At 43.7% G+C, this 15,797-nt stretch overlaps 1 protein-coding gene across 6 annotated transcripts in view; it reads right to left on the minus strand.

Moving 5' to 3' along the window:
- Runx1t1 (RUNX1 partner transcriptional co-repressor 1) overlaps window positions 1-15,797 on the minus strand; it is a 142,537-nt gene that overhangs the window by 49,058 nt on the left and 77,682 nt on the right. For all 6 annotated transcript variants that reach the window (XM_057790528.1, XM_057790529.1, XM_057790531.1 and 3 more), the window contains 3 exons: window positions 5,585-5,722; window positions 3,303-3,544; window positions 34-123 (listed from right to left, as the gene is read on the minus strand). In XM_057790528.1, the coding sequence (XP_057646511.1) occupies window positions 34-123; window positions 3,303-3,544; window positions 5,585-5,722 (470 nt within the window). The remainder of the gene's footprint in view (window positions 1-33; window positions 124-3,302; window positions 3,545-5,584; window positions 5,723-15,797) is intronic.

Below are 15,797 nucleotides of genomic sequence, written 5' to 3' on the forward strand. Positions count from 1 at the left end.
GAATGCTTTCCAGATCAATGAGCTGTACAGTACCTTCAAAAACGGGATGACAAAAGGTCTCAGTGGGAAGTTAGTGGCTTCTTGCAGTTTGGAATGAAATTCTTCAATTGTCAACGTAGAGTTCTGGGGAGAAAATATGAATTATACTCACACTTTCCTCAGTAAATACTAAAAACACTGAAACCATTCGGTTACTGATATTGGTACAAGGCAGTATAATAACAGACAAAAGATGCCGAGTTTCCAATGTGCAATCTACAGTCTTCATAAAGCGAAGATCATGTCCCATGGCTTACTGTGCTCTAAAATCTGCAGTTACTGAAGTGCATCTAATTATGACAAGGTGGCCAATCAAATGTCCCAGGGTCTGAGCAGGACAAGGTGGCCCACACTGCACTCCTACAATCTCCCACATAGGACACTGAGGCATGAAGAGTAAGAGTTCAAGTTCAGTCCCAGCTACATTTCAAACCCTTGGGCAACCTGGACGATATCCTGAAACCTTTCCTCAAAATCTAGAAGTCTCTACTCACCGAACAAATAGTCACTTCTAGGCCAAGTGTGGGGTAGTGTGTCCTTAATCCCAACCCTTGAGAAGCAGAGACAGGCAGATTCTGTGAGTTCAAGGCCAGCCTGACCTACATATGAAACTATAGGACATAGCCAAGATTATACAGTGAGATCCTGTGCCAAAAAAAAAAAAAAAAAAAAAAAAAAAAGGGGACGGAGGGACGGGAAGAGAAGAAAATAAAAAGAAAGGAAGAAAAGAAAAAAGAAAAAGGTTTTCTGTTATTGCTGTGGATTTGCTTTGCAGCTCCTTGGCTTACTGACATGCTGGAAGGCCCTATATATTACACAAATTAAAAAATAAAAATAAAGAGCCGGGCATGTTGCTCACATTACTGATCCCAGCATGTAGCAGGAAGAGGTGGGTAGATCTCAGTGAGTTCAAGGCCAGCCTGTGAATTCTGGAACAACCAATGCTATAGAGTGAGAGACCCTAACTCATAAAAAATGAAGGAAGGGAAGGAAAAAGGGAGAGGGGAAGGAAGGGGAAGGAGGAGAAGCGAGGAGACAATAAATGTAGAGGAGGATATAAGAAACTGACCGAGGACATCAAATTCAGGGATGCATGTCTACTACAAAAGTCACCTTCTGTCCTGGGGACAGAGGAGCTGGCAGACTGGGAAACCTGACATTCTTCCTTCTTTAAATGCGAAGCTATTAAATGCAGGCAGTGGTGATCCAAGGCCTGTGTTTGGTCCTGTTTTGCCCATGGTCACTCCACATAATGACAATAAGTCATCTGGGGGATGCTTGTCAGTTCCACTTCAGGCCTGGAGGGAAGGGGACCCCATGACTCAGCACTGGGGCCACAGCCTTCCTAAGGACTACGGAATTGTTTGTATCAGAAACCACAATTAAGATAAAATGACTTGAAGGTAAGGAGTTAAAAGAGGACATATGCTCTCATTTCCACTTTGATAATATACAGAACAGTGGAATATGCCAGGACAAATAATTTATTTTTAAACTAATAATTTAAATAATTCTACCTACAGTAAAGAGTTAGTTTAAACCTGGTGGTGGTGGCGCATGTCTTTAATCCCAGCACTCACAAGACAGAGGCAGGCGGATCTCTGTGAGTTCGAGGTCAGCCTCATCTACAGAATAGTTCCAAGACAGCTAGGGCTGTTACACAGAGAAACCCTGTCTTAAAAAACATATGTACATACATACATACATAATAGATAAAAAGAATTAGTTTAAGATTATTTAAAAAATAAAACTAAAAGGGCCCACAAGCTCTGTAATCCTAGAACTCAGGAAGTTGAGAGAGGAGGAGCAGACTCTGCAGCCCTCATATGCTATGGAACAGACTCAATTAATTGTTACTAGACAATAACAGGTGGGAGAGAAATGGACTACTCTCTGATGAGTACAGGTTTCAGCCGAGAAAACGGAACAATGCCAGAAGGCTGAGGGTGTAGGTCAGGAAAAGGACACTTGCTGAGCATGTGCGGGACCCTGGTTTCCATGCCCAGTGTCCTCAACACACACACACACAAACACATACACACACACAGAGGCATGTGTATGAATAAACCCCCCCACACACATACATACACACACACACACACACAGAGGCATGTGTGTATGAATGAACCTATGCACACACACATATACATACATACGCACACACACATACAGAGGTATGTGTGTATAAATGAACCCCCCCCCACATCACACATACACACACACATACACATCACACACACACAGAGGCATGTGTGTATGAATGAACTCCCCCCCACACACGTACATACACACACACACACACATACACAGAGGCATGTGTGTATGAATGAACCAATGCACACACACACACATACATACACACACACAGAGGCATGTGTGTATAAATGAATCCCCCCACACACATCACACATACACACACACATACACATCACATGTACACACTTCACACATACACATCACACACACACAGAGGCATGTGTGTATGAATGAACCCCCACACACACATGACTGCTCTCTCACTCACTCCCCCCTTTCTCTCTCTCTCTCTCTGTCTGCACACACAGTAGCTCTGGGTCTGAAGATGCATGAGGGGCACCAACTGTACAATGTGTCTGTATTTGTAATGCCAGTGAATGGTACAGTTAAAAATGGCAAATTTTACGTCTGTTTCGCAATAAAATTTTTAATGCACTTAGCCTTAAGAACGAAACTACAGGAAAGAAGAATGTATTACTTGTCATAAATTCTTGTTCATCTAAGCCAGTAGTAAAGTTCTTAAAGCAAGGACATTAAAATAGGCATTCAATTGGATTAAGTGACTCATTAACATAACAAACCACTCTATTACTGTAGATAGCCCTTAACCATGCCAGGAGACTATGCTTATGAGAAGGATCTACAAACTCATGTGTATATTGTACAAACACACACACATATATGTCTATATGCATATCCATGTAATACATAGCATATAAACACATCTATGCACACATATGTATACACATACATGTACTTATGAGCAAGTCAACAACTGACTGTATCCCTATATTGTTATCAGTCCAATAGTAATATTGACTACAGTAGAGTCCGTTTAGAATGCAGAACTGAAAAACACTTTACTGTAGAATCAGATAGACTTGCTCAATACCTGAAGACATAGAAACTGCTGTGGGGTTGGGGCATCTACTTTTCTTGTCTTACCTGCCCCACTCCCAAGGCACACATGGCCTCTTGTCCCAGAAAACAGATTTCTGCGCGCTTACCACCAGTCCTAGTACGAGGGTGCGAACTCTTTCTCCAATCTCCGGTGAAATGTCATTGCCAAACTGCTGCAGGGTAGTAAGAAATCGTTTCAGCTTGCTGAGTTGCCTAGCACCACAGGCTGGGGGCAGCTGTTGATTAGCCAGAGAAGAGGAAGAGGAAGAGGAAGGCCCGTTGCTAAAGCCATTGGGCGGTGAGGGGGCGCCATTCAAGGCTGTAGGTGAATGGCTCGTGCCATTCGTTACTGTCAAGGGCATAAAACCAAAAGGAGAAAAGTAAATCAGTGTACAAAGAGAATGAATGAGGGAACTGCCACTAGGGGTCCTTGTCCTGAAATCTAGTGGTTGTGTGTTTTCAAAAATATTGGGACACTTGGCGAAATGCTTGGCCATCATGGCATCACCGGCCTGGGGAACTCTGTCAGCTTAGTCTCCTGCTCACAGTGAGGGGCAGCCTGCTGCACAGAAGCTGATAATAAATGGAGCCTGCTGCCGCACGGAGCCACCCCTGCCTCCCGTGTGCACATATGCCAACCACCTGAAATGCTTCAAACGTAGCACGAACAGCTTTGGAAGCCAGGCTTTTGTCACAGGCTTACATCAGTAGAACAGGACGGTTTCTCCCCAAACCGGTCCCTGAGAGAAAGTGTACGTTTGGTGGGGACTAGATTTATCACTGAGCATTTTTAATCATGTACACACAACTGACAGCTGTGTTTACAGGGAGAGGACTTTCAAGTTTTAACCTTATTCCACCCAATGAGACGCTATTTTCTTCCCCTCTTATTTCTTAACCATTTATTTAGGGGGAAATGTTAAGTTTTACATAGGAAGACAGAATGGGTTGGGATTTACTAAGGAGCTATTTTAAGGATGGGAAAAGGGATAACTCAAACTAACCCAAAGCATGGATTAGTAGTTAATTTACTAAATTCCTTCCTGAACAACTTATTTAAACATCAAGATGATGGCCTTACTTGAACATATTTGAACATGAAGATGATGGTCTGTAAGAATGAACATAGAAGTGGAGGTGTGTGTGCTGTGGCATATTCCTGCTATCCCAGCACTTGGGAGATTAGGCAAGAGGATAAAAAGTTCAGTGTCATCTTTGACTATAATATAGCAAGTCTGAGGGCAGCATGGGCTACACAGGAGACCCTTTCTCAAAAGCAAAAGCAGAACAGAGAATTAAATGTTCTTTAATCTCAACAAAGAACAAAGTTACCTATCAACACTAGCTCATCGGGTCTTGTCAGAAGAGACATACACCTGTCACCATGACTTTGGATAACAAACCATTGGATGACAGGCTACAACTTGGCATGTCACAGCCTTCTGCCCATCCACATTTGGAAGGCTCTTTTGAAGGGCAGCGGGGTCCTGCAGGAAAGCTTGGGGCATGTACCTTTAGAGACTCATGGATTTATTTTTGCCTATTAGATATTTTTCATTCATATGATTTCATGGCACAGGGTCCATTAATAGTATCATCGAGAACAGATAAACATTGTTTAGCTTCACAAAGCTTTAATGTCACTTTTAACCAGAACCGTGAGACTGATTAAAGTCATCCTACCGAGTACCTCCACTAGAATGGGGAAGTTAGTTGGTGGTCAGAATTTACTGTCCCTTTCTGGAATGCTGCAGGAGGAAGGACACCCCAATGACTCGACTCAGAGACCAGGACCTGAGCTGAATGCAAATGGAATAGGTTTGGATAAAAGCCCGGCAGGTTCGTGACAAAAATCATGCTGCTGAATTCAGAAAGTTTCTGTAGGTAACTGTTGCACCAAGCAATGGCCTTTTTAAGGTTCAGAATGTGAGCTCTTTTTATTTTAACATTATTTCTAGCTACTTGACATAAAAGAAAGCAAGGGAGAAGTAACTAGAAATAATTATAGCATATTTTTTGTGTTCTAAGTGAAACTGAACAACCAAAATAAAGAGCTAGCTCTACATTATCATGAATTAAAAATCATAGGCCTAACCAGAGCAAGAGAACAAATGTAATATTATTCATTTGCTCAAATCGTAGCAGATTATAATGTTAAAGAAATAATATAAAGGCAGGCAAATATGCACAGTTGTGCCAATTACTCCTAAAACATGACACTTTTGTTTGGGTTCAATAACCATTACCTACTGGCAAACTTTCAAGGTTTTTGCACTCGATTCTGCATAAAGCATTGATACAGGATTTTATTTTTCCTTGATTGTTTTCTACGTGCAAAAAAAATTCAATTGAACCTTCAAAACTGAAAACTTCAAAGCTGAGTACTTACATGTTGTCGGCGTAAATGAGCTGGTTCTTGGTGCTCCTTGAGTCGTTGGGGGAGGTGGCATCGCTGGAGGGGTCAGCCGAGATTGCGTCTTCACATCCACAGGTGAGTCTGGCATTGTGGAGTGCTTCTCAGTCCGATCTGGGAATGTCACCAGGAACACGTTATTTCACCCCTTAACCACCCCACTCTCAAGCGGGGTCTGTCTTTTGCAGAGGCACACAAACACAAGAAATTCAGCATCTTCTATCAGTAAAACACACTTATCTATGGAAGTTTAAGGCAGAATTTTTCCCCATCCAAGTCCCACTTGAGAAGGTGTAGCACAGATGGCGGGACCTCATTTGTAACCAGGCTATAATACCCTATTGTTATTTCTGGATCGGCAGATGCTACCTTCCTGGTGTTATATGCACCAGCACAACTTCACTCAGAGCCGAAGCCAACATTAGCGAGGAGCAGAAAACAGATGAGGGAGACAGACGTAATGAACCTCTCCTGACAGCTCAGGAGCCACAGAGCCACAGCCAACGAATGTCAGGGAAGCAGTGAGGTCCTGGCAGGAGCCGCCCTTCACAGTGCATTCCTGCAACACCTCCTACCCTTGCCTTGTTTGGTTTTCTGGTCGATTAAATGAAACAAGCTATGTTTCCCGGATCTTCAGTTTTATCTGCCCTACATGAAAAACACAGAAACGCTCTGTCCACAGCGAAGTTGATCTGTTCTTTATATAGAATGTGTGAATTTATGTCCTGCTACATGCTTGAGACCAGCACTCCACTTAATAAGGTTAGTATATGAAGCCCCAAAGAAAAGCTGATGAACAGCAAAAGAAGGGCCCTGAACAAACCCAAATACCCAACGGTGGCCACTTATAAGCCCAAGTTGTTCTCATGCAAGTATACTCCTCCTCTTGCCCACGTGTACTAGCTCTTTGATACAGGGTTTCAGGCTACAGTCTAGGTTGACCTGGGAACTCTCCATGTAAGCCAGCCTGGCCTCAAACCTGCATCTTCCTCCTGCTTCAGGCCCCTAGGAATGAATGGCAGTGTGGACGTGGGGCTTCTAAGTATATTTTTCCTTTGACTTTTCCACCTATTTCTAATATAATTTTCAAGGCAATAGAGTTCTCGCTAAAAATGAAATGATTTCTTGTTTGTTTCTTTGGGTCCAATTTTATACAAACACATGACAGATACTTCAAAAAATGTTTTTGAGGAACTTCTACAACTTTAGACACAAAATTTTACACTTGTACTCTTTTCAAAGCATAAAATTATACACTACTCAGAGCAGAGTTTTTAAACTGTTATGAAAATTATAACAAGTAACTCTCAATTTACATAAAAGTCAAATATTAAGAGAGCTGGTGAGATGGCTCAGTGGTTAAGGGGACTTATTGGATCCAGTTCCCAGCACCTACATGGTGGCTCACAATCATCTGTAACTCCAGTTCCAAAGGATCCAGTGCCCTTATCTGTATTCCTAGGGATTGTGCACACATGGTACATATACATACATGAGGTACACACACACACACATACATGTAAAATTAAAATAAACGAGTATTTTAAAGTCACTTATTAAATGAAAGTGTAAACCCGCAGATCACTACTTTAAAATCCCAAACCTAAGCACTCGGGAGGCAGAGACAGGCAGATCTCTGAATTCCAAGTCAGCCTGATCTACACAGCTAGTTCCCGGATAGCTAGGGCTATTGTACAGAGAAACCCTGTCTAAAACAAACAAACAAATAAACAAACAAACAAAAACCCAAACCTAGTTCATCTCTCTTCAAAGCAACGTGTTATGGCAGATTTCAGGGCACAGGTTTGTAATCCCTGCAGGTGGGAGGTGAAGGCAAGGGGATCAGGAGTTCAAGGGCAGCTTGAAACACCTAGGATCACATCTCAAACAAACAAAAGCAATTTCCTACCCAAGTTGAGTGGCACATGCCAAGAATCCCAGCACTTGAGAGGCAGAGGCAGGAGAAGTGATTGAAATTGGAGGTTGTACTATCCTACACAGAGGCCTAAACTCCTGAGAATTACTAAGACCCTGTCAAAAAAATATTATAGGCTGTGGGGAAGCAATATAATAGAGCATTTTAAAAGTTGAACTGATGTTGATACGATATCAGTGATGATATAATAAAATCAACATCAATGTAATAAGTGCATTTTGCTTCATGACAGAGCCAGCAGTGTCTGGCGCTGTTCCCCTCTCTCTACCACTGGCTTAACCCCGAGTCACTCTAGGGTAAGAGAAGTGTCCCCGGGGAAAGTCAGGAGAGACACAAGCACAACTTGCTTGACTTTACCTTACTGTGGGAAAAAAAAGTCTTCATACTGCTACCCCAGAGTCCTTAACAGCAGCACCGTAATCACTTATTTAGAAAAATAAATAAGTTAGGCGGGCTTCAAACTGCTCCCTAATAAACCCACCGCACACTCTACTCTCCTCAACCAACCCTGGCAAGAACAGAATGAATGGCTCTCCGCTTGCACTGCGGCGGAAGGAAGAGGTACAGCAGCGAACACAGTCTCCCTAAATAAAGGCAAATAGTCGTGTCATGCCAAGAAAGGAGGGAGAGGAGGAGGCGTGCCAGAGTCTGCTGGGAGATAACAGTGGGAACTGCTGGTCCATCTGGCTTTCATTCGGCTAACACTCACAGGGAACCAGGAGGGAAGGCAGGCCAGATACACAGACTTGGAGCACGTGGTTTCACAGACAGAAAGAGGAAGAGCAGAGGGGGAAGGGGAAATGTGAGGAAGTGGAGGAAAAGCAATAGAAGGAAAAGGAAGAAACAGGAAGGAAGGCCCCAAAGGGAGAGATGCCCTGGGAAGCTTTGCTTACCCCTAACTAATGACCTTCTCAGCCCAGGTCACAGTCGCCCACCTCAGATAGCAATACCTAAACTGAGATGGCTCACACCACTCCCCTGTACTTTCAAGTTCTTCTACCAAGGAAAAAGGAGATACAGTATAAAGCACACAGCGAGCTTCCTCTTCAAGCTTAAGATTTACATTTCTGCACATGGCAATCTTTGCATCACAATCTCTGTCCATTTCTGGAAAGATGACGGATCCCCTCATGGCTTTAACTGGGAATGGTTGTCAACATCAGCCTTGAACCACACACTCAATTTCATCAATACTTTAGGAACAAGAACTACCAATTAACACACGGAAGAATGCCGCTAGTTCAAACAGGAATAGATTCATTCCAACCAGATATATGTGCACATGGATATATTTCGGGTTTTGACATTAGCCAAATTCCTGTGACGGTGGACTTCTCTGATCAAATGGTTCCAACCCAGAGGCCCTACAAACTACAACAAAGTGGGACCATATGGAAGCCATTCCATTCTGCTCCACACAATCCACCCAGGATAGAGATGGATGAAGAAACCACCGGCCAGGCCGAACCCATGCACATTGAAACATTCTGGAACACGGAGATTTAAGATAAATTCAGACAATATGTTTCAAGTATGCAGAGCGCGGCTGCATTTGTTTGGAATTACTCTTTCAGTGTTTTTGAAATCTATATTCTTGAAACTCTTATAGCAACCAGCACCAGAGCAGTGACTTAACCAGAGGAGCATCTTACCCCACTTCAAATTACAGGATATGGTTAAACCAACATGAGGCGACACCGCATCGCATGTCATTGTTTTAAGCTAATGAGGATTATATTTTCCTGGTTTATCCTTCCTGGTTTACAGTTGCTGGAGGACAATTTGTGATTCTTACTGAAAGAGTGACACAAAATGAAGCAAGGAGGGGAGGAGAGAAGGAGAGAGAGGGGAAAGTGGGAAATAAAAGATTGAAAAAGAAAACTGTTCAGGTCTGGAAGGAAGATGGGTAAAATAAACAAGAGTAGGTGTGGCTTCTCCGGTAAGGACTCCCACAACTTCTAGACATGACAGTCTTCCCACTTGGCAAACCCCCAGCACATATGTACCAAAGATGGTGGAGCATGGAAAAACTTACAGCGTATAAAAATTTATTACTGATACCATTTCAATATGGCATCCATTGCCAGAGCCCTCTAGAGGCAATGTTTTCTGTTTCCGTTTTCTTTCCTTTCTTTCTTTCTTTCTTTCTTTCTTTCTTTCTTTCTTTCTTCCTTCTTTCTTTCTTTCTTTCTTTCTTAATAGTAAAGGTAGAATATAATCTGACTTGGCGCTTGTCTCATTTACAGTTGGAAGTGTACACACCTTTATTCCCAGCACTTGGGAGGCAGAGGCAGGCAGATCTCAGCGAGTTTGCTGAGGCCAGCCTGGTCTACAGAATAAGTTCCAGGACAGCCATGACTGTTACACAGAGAAGCCCTGTCTCAAAATAACAAAAATTAAAACAGAACATAATAATAAAAATGGGTGGTGGGTGGTGGATGGAGCACAGTTAGGAGGCAGACATGTGCCCAATCCCCACAAAAGCATTGGTTCCATCCTGTGTGGCAGATATTAAGAAAGAGCCAAGACTGCATTTGGGGAGGTTGAAGAAAGTACTGCAGTCTTCTTGGTCCACCATGTGAGGACAGACAAGCCCAGCAAGAGTGCCACACTGCAAATGCAGGCAGGGCCATCACCTCCATGATCCAGCCCTGGGAGGAACCGATTCCCACTTCTATAAATTACCACTCTAAGGTATCACTTGCTATAGCAACATGAACAAACGAAGAAGACGGGTGTCATAAATATTTCTGAAACATGAATGGATCTCATCTTTTCTCTGACTGTATGACCTCATAGAACTGGACAAAATGATACATTTCTGTAGCTCCGGCATTCAGAAGCCTGAGGCAGGAGGATGATAAATTCAAGGCTAGACTGGGCTATAATAAGAGAGAGTCTGTCATTGTCTTCCTCCTACACACACACACACACACACACGCACATACACACACACACACACACCTAACATATTAAAATAAAAACATAATGCTTTGCTGGGCGTGCTGAAATACCCCTGTAATTTCAGCCTTTACAAGGAAGAGGAAGCCTGTCAGCTGTTCAAGGCTGGCCTGAGTCACTTAGACTCTCAGAGAATAACTAACAACAAGCAATTACCTGAAGAGAGTTCCACAGTTTCCACGACAAACCAAATATTCCTTTGGTTTGCCCAGTCACAAACACACCAGAGCCCCAGCTCCAAACTCCTTGTCCCATGCTGGGGTCCCCTGAGTTTACTCAGTGCCAATCCTTCCCTCTCAGTTCCACAGGGCAGCTGCCCCTTGTTTCCCTCTAATTCTCTACCAAACCTGCCTTTCAGGGTGGGTGTTGAGCTCTAGTTCTGAACAAGGCAGTAGGCCAAGGACGAGTAGAAGATAACACCCTTCCTCCTAAACAAGGAAGGAGGAAACAGTCCTGACCCTTGAGAGGGTTTGGGGTAGGTGCTACCCAGAGCATCACCTCTTCACATTCTACAGTCTTCACCAGAGCCCTGATCCTGTTGGACTGTATCAAGCCAGCATCCTCTGTGAGTGTTAGCTACTATTCTGTGGTCTCCATCACCCACACGGGACGCCATCCAGAGGACGCACATCCAGAGGACGCACATCCAGAGGACGCACATCTGACATGGAACCACAAAGACTCTGAAACTGGTGAGGATGCACAGCCTTCCTCCATTCGCAGACACTTCTAGGCCCACACACCCTTAAAATGATTATCAACTGCATCTCTTTAGATACCTTCTCAGTCCTTATCACAAAATTCCCAGCAGTGACCTGGTGTTAAAGTAATTATTCCAATGTACAATTCTCCCTCAAAATATCCACTTTCTTTGACAGCTGAGGTGTGAAAGTGTGTGTGTGTGTCCGTCCCCATTAGATAGCTCCGACTGGTCTCGAGCTCCTTTGATTCTTCTGCCTCAGGCTCTCAGGTACTGGGATCACAAATGGCACACTGCTTGCCTAGCATACATAAAGTCCTGGATTTGGTCCAGTTCTGTATAAATCAGGCCTGGTTTAGGGAAGGTGGGAGAGGAAAGAGCAAAAATTCATGAAATCCTATCTCTAAAGAAACAAACGAAAAAACAAAAACCAAAGAGGATGGGGAGGAGGAGAGGAGGAGGGAGAAGGAACAGGAGGAGGAGAGAGCTAGGGTTGCAGGGAAAGGAGGAGAAGAGGGAAGTAATAGAGAGGGCTGGGGATGGACTCAGTCACTGGACAAACTGGGTGGGGAGGAACGCCTAAAAGCTCAGCACTCCAGAAGAGAAAGGAGAGTCAGAAGTTCAAGTCCCTCCTCAATCACATGAGAGCTCAAAACCAGACTATGATACATGAGATCATCTTTTAAAAATATAAAATAAAGCCCCATGTCTCATTTGTGGCTGAGAACCCCATGGTCACTTCTCTGCATTTTGACCAGTAGTGAGCTTTGGTGATTGGTGGTCTCTACCTGATGAAGGGTGAGAGCTCCACTTACCTAGGGGTAGAAGGATGAGGCTTTGGAGTGCAGTTAGAGACTATATTGGTTTAGGAAAATGATGGCAGTAGGCTCTGCTCCAGGGTCTATGACCTCTCCAGCAACAGGCAGCTGGCTAGGTTCACAGTACCAGGCATGGATTCCCTCCTCCTGAGTGTCTAATTAGACAGCGAACACTACTATTGCTCAAATAAAGATGTCTTGCTGGGATGGTCAATGTGTTGGCTCTAGATTTTACGGTGGCCGGCCGTGTAGAACCGCTCATTGCTTGTCTCCCTTGGCAGCCAGCACAGTAACTTTTGATTCTATGAGAGCTAGCTCCCAGGCGGAAGACATCCAGGTCAGCTCCAGTTTCACTGTTCTGGTGTGGTCTGAAGTAGGGGATGTTTTCAGCAACAGAGTCTTACCTTCACTCTGGTAGGCAACCATGGGCAATGGAAGCACCTATTATTGTTTGGGGAATCTCCTGACTCCTTCAACCAACAGCCTGTAGGGAAGTTTCCTATGCCTGACCCTGCAGTTTTGGTAGTCTCTGGCTCCTGGGGAAGAGGGGTGCATTGTCACCCCATATGGCATAACTCATATAAATATATATTTAGTTATATTTATTTATATAATACATATGTTTAATTTTATGTATTTAAATACATATGTGTGTGTTCAAATGATCTTATAAAGTAATGTTTCAAACTCCTCCCCTTTTATCCGTATTACCAGGGAAAGTTGCTGCAAAGGGGTTAAGAGGTAAGAGCCCGAGGACCAGGATGCCTGTTGCCAGGCAGTGTCTTCCAGCCGTTAGAGGGGAGCTGCAGCCAAGAAATATTTTAATAATTCAGCCTGTTCACATATGACCCACACAAGCTCCGAAGCTCCCGTTTTACTGGTAGTGTAAGTATTGTCACACACAGACACGCTAAACATTGGGGAGAAGCATTCACGCGCACAAAAATACACCATTTCTCTGTTCCAAATGAGCATACTTTATTCTTACGACTAAGAACAAGCTCTGATGGTTAAAACTGTCTATTTAGAATCCAGAGTCACATAGGTGACAAATCTCAGGGCATGGCTGTGGGATTTTCTAGATTGGGTTATCATGGGAAAACACACCTTAAATATGGGTAACGCTACTCTATGGACTGGGGTCCTGGGCTGAATAAAAAGGAGAAAGTAAGTTGAACACACACAGTCATCTCATGGTTTTCTGACCGAAGGCGATGTCACCAGCTGTCTCAAGCTCCTGCTACCATACAGTCCCTGCTAAAACGGACTGTACCCTCAAAACGTGGACCAATATAGACACTTCTCTCAGTGGAATTTGTCATGTATTTTGCCACAGCGACAAGAAGATCAATAATACACAAGCAAAATTCTGTAAGGGCAGGTCCAAAAAGTGTGATGGCAGGCATTATCTCACTTCAAGTTTACAATGAGAGGGAACTACAGATCTCTCCATTGGAGAGAAACCAAGAGGGGCTGCAGAGATGGTGGTGCACAACCATCTACAGTGGGATCTGAAGCCTTCCTCCAGAATAATGGTGTACATGCAGAAAGAACGCTCATAAACATAAATCTTTTTTAAAAAAAATGTTTGAAGACAGAAAGAAACCAAGAAGGAAAGAGGGGTGGAGACTGGAGATGGAGATTTTTGAAGGTTCACACAGGTTTTAACTGAGCTAACCCCAGGCCTCAAAGTTAATGTTCTGTCAGGCCAAATGCTACTTCATTGATGACTTAAAAACACAGGAATGCAGACCACATTCATTGATGCTACATCTAGAGCTGTTGACATACAAGGAACTATATGTTCCAGTGCAGTAGCTACAGCCAATGGCTCTGGTGACAATTCAAGTTTTAATTAAGATGAAATCAAACTTAAAATTTTCTCCTGACCGCACCAGCCATGTTCCATGTTCACAGCTGTGGCTGTACACACCGCATGACAATTTTCTCCAAGGCTTGCTTGTTCATCCTCACAAAGGACAAGACACCCAAAGAAAACGGCTCTGGAAGTAACAAATTAGCCAACGTGGGAGGTGGGATTAAGGGGGGCCTTTAGCCTGGGTCTAATCTTCTAGAACTTGGAGGCTCAATAACCCAGAGACATGGGACCAAAGACTACTGAAAAAAAAAAATCTCCTAATGATATCATGCTGTATTCATAGATTGGTGCCTTGTTCAGTAGACATCAGACATCCCCCATGGCTTTCAGGTCGCCCTATTCATGTGCATGCTGGTTGATATGATTACTCCCACAGGCATGAGTATCCATCTGAAACAGGGGAGCTAGAATAACAACCAGTGAGTCACAGTCTCCGAGAAGCAAGCATGAGAATAAACGTCTTGAGTGCAAGGCATTAGTAAACACCAGGGTAACTATGGTCAAGACAACACAGCCACTACCACAGCCTGGGAACAGAGTTGCAGCAGCTGGGCCAGAATCAGAGAAGAGCCAGGGTGCATCTGTGCCTTCAGTGAACATGAAAGCTGCTGAAGAAGAAAGCCAGGCAAGTCACACCTACTAGAGCTACTTATTAAAACTAACTTCAAAAAATAAGAGGACTGGGTCATGTCCATTTGGAACAACAAGAATTTCTCTTCCTTCCTTGAGACAGGGTTTCACGTTACCCATGATAGCCTAGACCTCAGTATGTAGCCAAGGATGGCCTTGGACTTCCGTTGTGCTGCCTTCACTCCCTGAGTACTGGGCTCACAGGTGTATGCCAAACACATCAGGTTTTATTCATTTCTGGAGCTTGAACCCAGGCCTTCTGAATGCTAGACACACGCTCTACCAATTGAGCATTGTATAGCAATTATCCAGATATATTGGAGACTTTTAATCCCATTTCTGAATGCCAACTTCATGAGCACATATATATGTTTACAATTCCAACTTCCTTGACATTTATGAAAGTGTATGGAATAGAAGCACCGATACGGGCTGTTGAATGGACAAATGAAGAAAGCAAAGCTGGGCTGTTCCCAAACATCTGCAGATGTGTGACTAATCCCTGGTTACTCAGATCAGAATAAAGGATGAATAAATGGAGAGGAGAGGAGCTGAGGACACACTCCTCCAAGGAAGAAAGACAAGCTGGTGTGAAAAGTCTACCCCAACTCGCTCACTTTGAGACAAAGATGGTCTCCAGATCAAGAAAAGAGAAACTGTAAGAGCCAAATGGTGCTTTTAGCTAGAATATTAGGGAGTTCATGAAGAGAAAAACCACTGATCTTGGCAATTCTGGTAGATTCCAGGTAGTACACATCTTGGGGAAGCACCACCTTTCATCGACAACTGCCCCCTTCATTCCAACAACTCTTGGATCTTCTTATTTATTTATTTATTTATTTATTTATTTATTTATTATGTATACAATATTCTGTATGTCTGCAGGCCAGAAGAGGGCACCAGACCTCATTACAGACGGTTGTGAGCCACCATGTGGTTGCCAGGAATTGAACTCAGGACCTTTGGAAGAGCAGGCAATGCTCTTAACCTCTGAGCCATCTCTCCAGGCCCCTCTTGGATCTTCTTGTAATCATTTCTTGGAAATAGTTCCTGGAAGCTCTGAAAGTGGGCATCTCGAGAATGGAGGCCCGACTACCCCACTTCTGTTGATTCGGTTTCATCTCCACCTGCTTCATAGTTCACCACTCTGTTTACGATATCAGAGCAGGGTCTCCTCGTTCAGAACGGGAAGTCCGGACTCCTCGTCTAGGCCGTGAGCAACTGTTTGACTGAGTGGCTGTATAAAATACTTAGGACGGCACATG

The sequence above is a fragment of the Chionomys nivalis genome, chromosome 16 (genome assembly GCF_950005125.1).
Source record: "Chionomys nivalis chromosome 16, mChiNiv1.1, whole genome shotgun sequence".
In the NCBI taxonomy this organism is placed as follows: Eukaryota; Metazoa; Chordata; class Mammalia; order Rodentia; family Cricetidae; genus Chionomys; species Chionomys nivalis.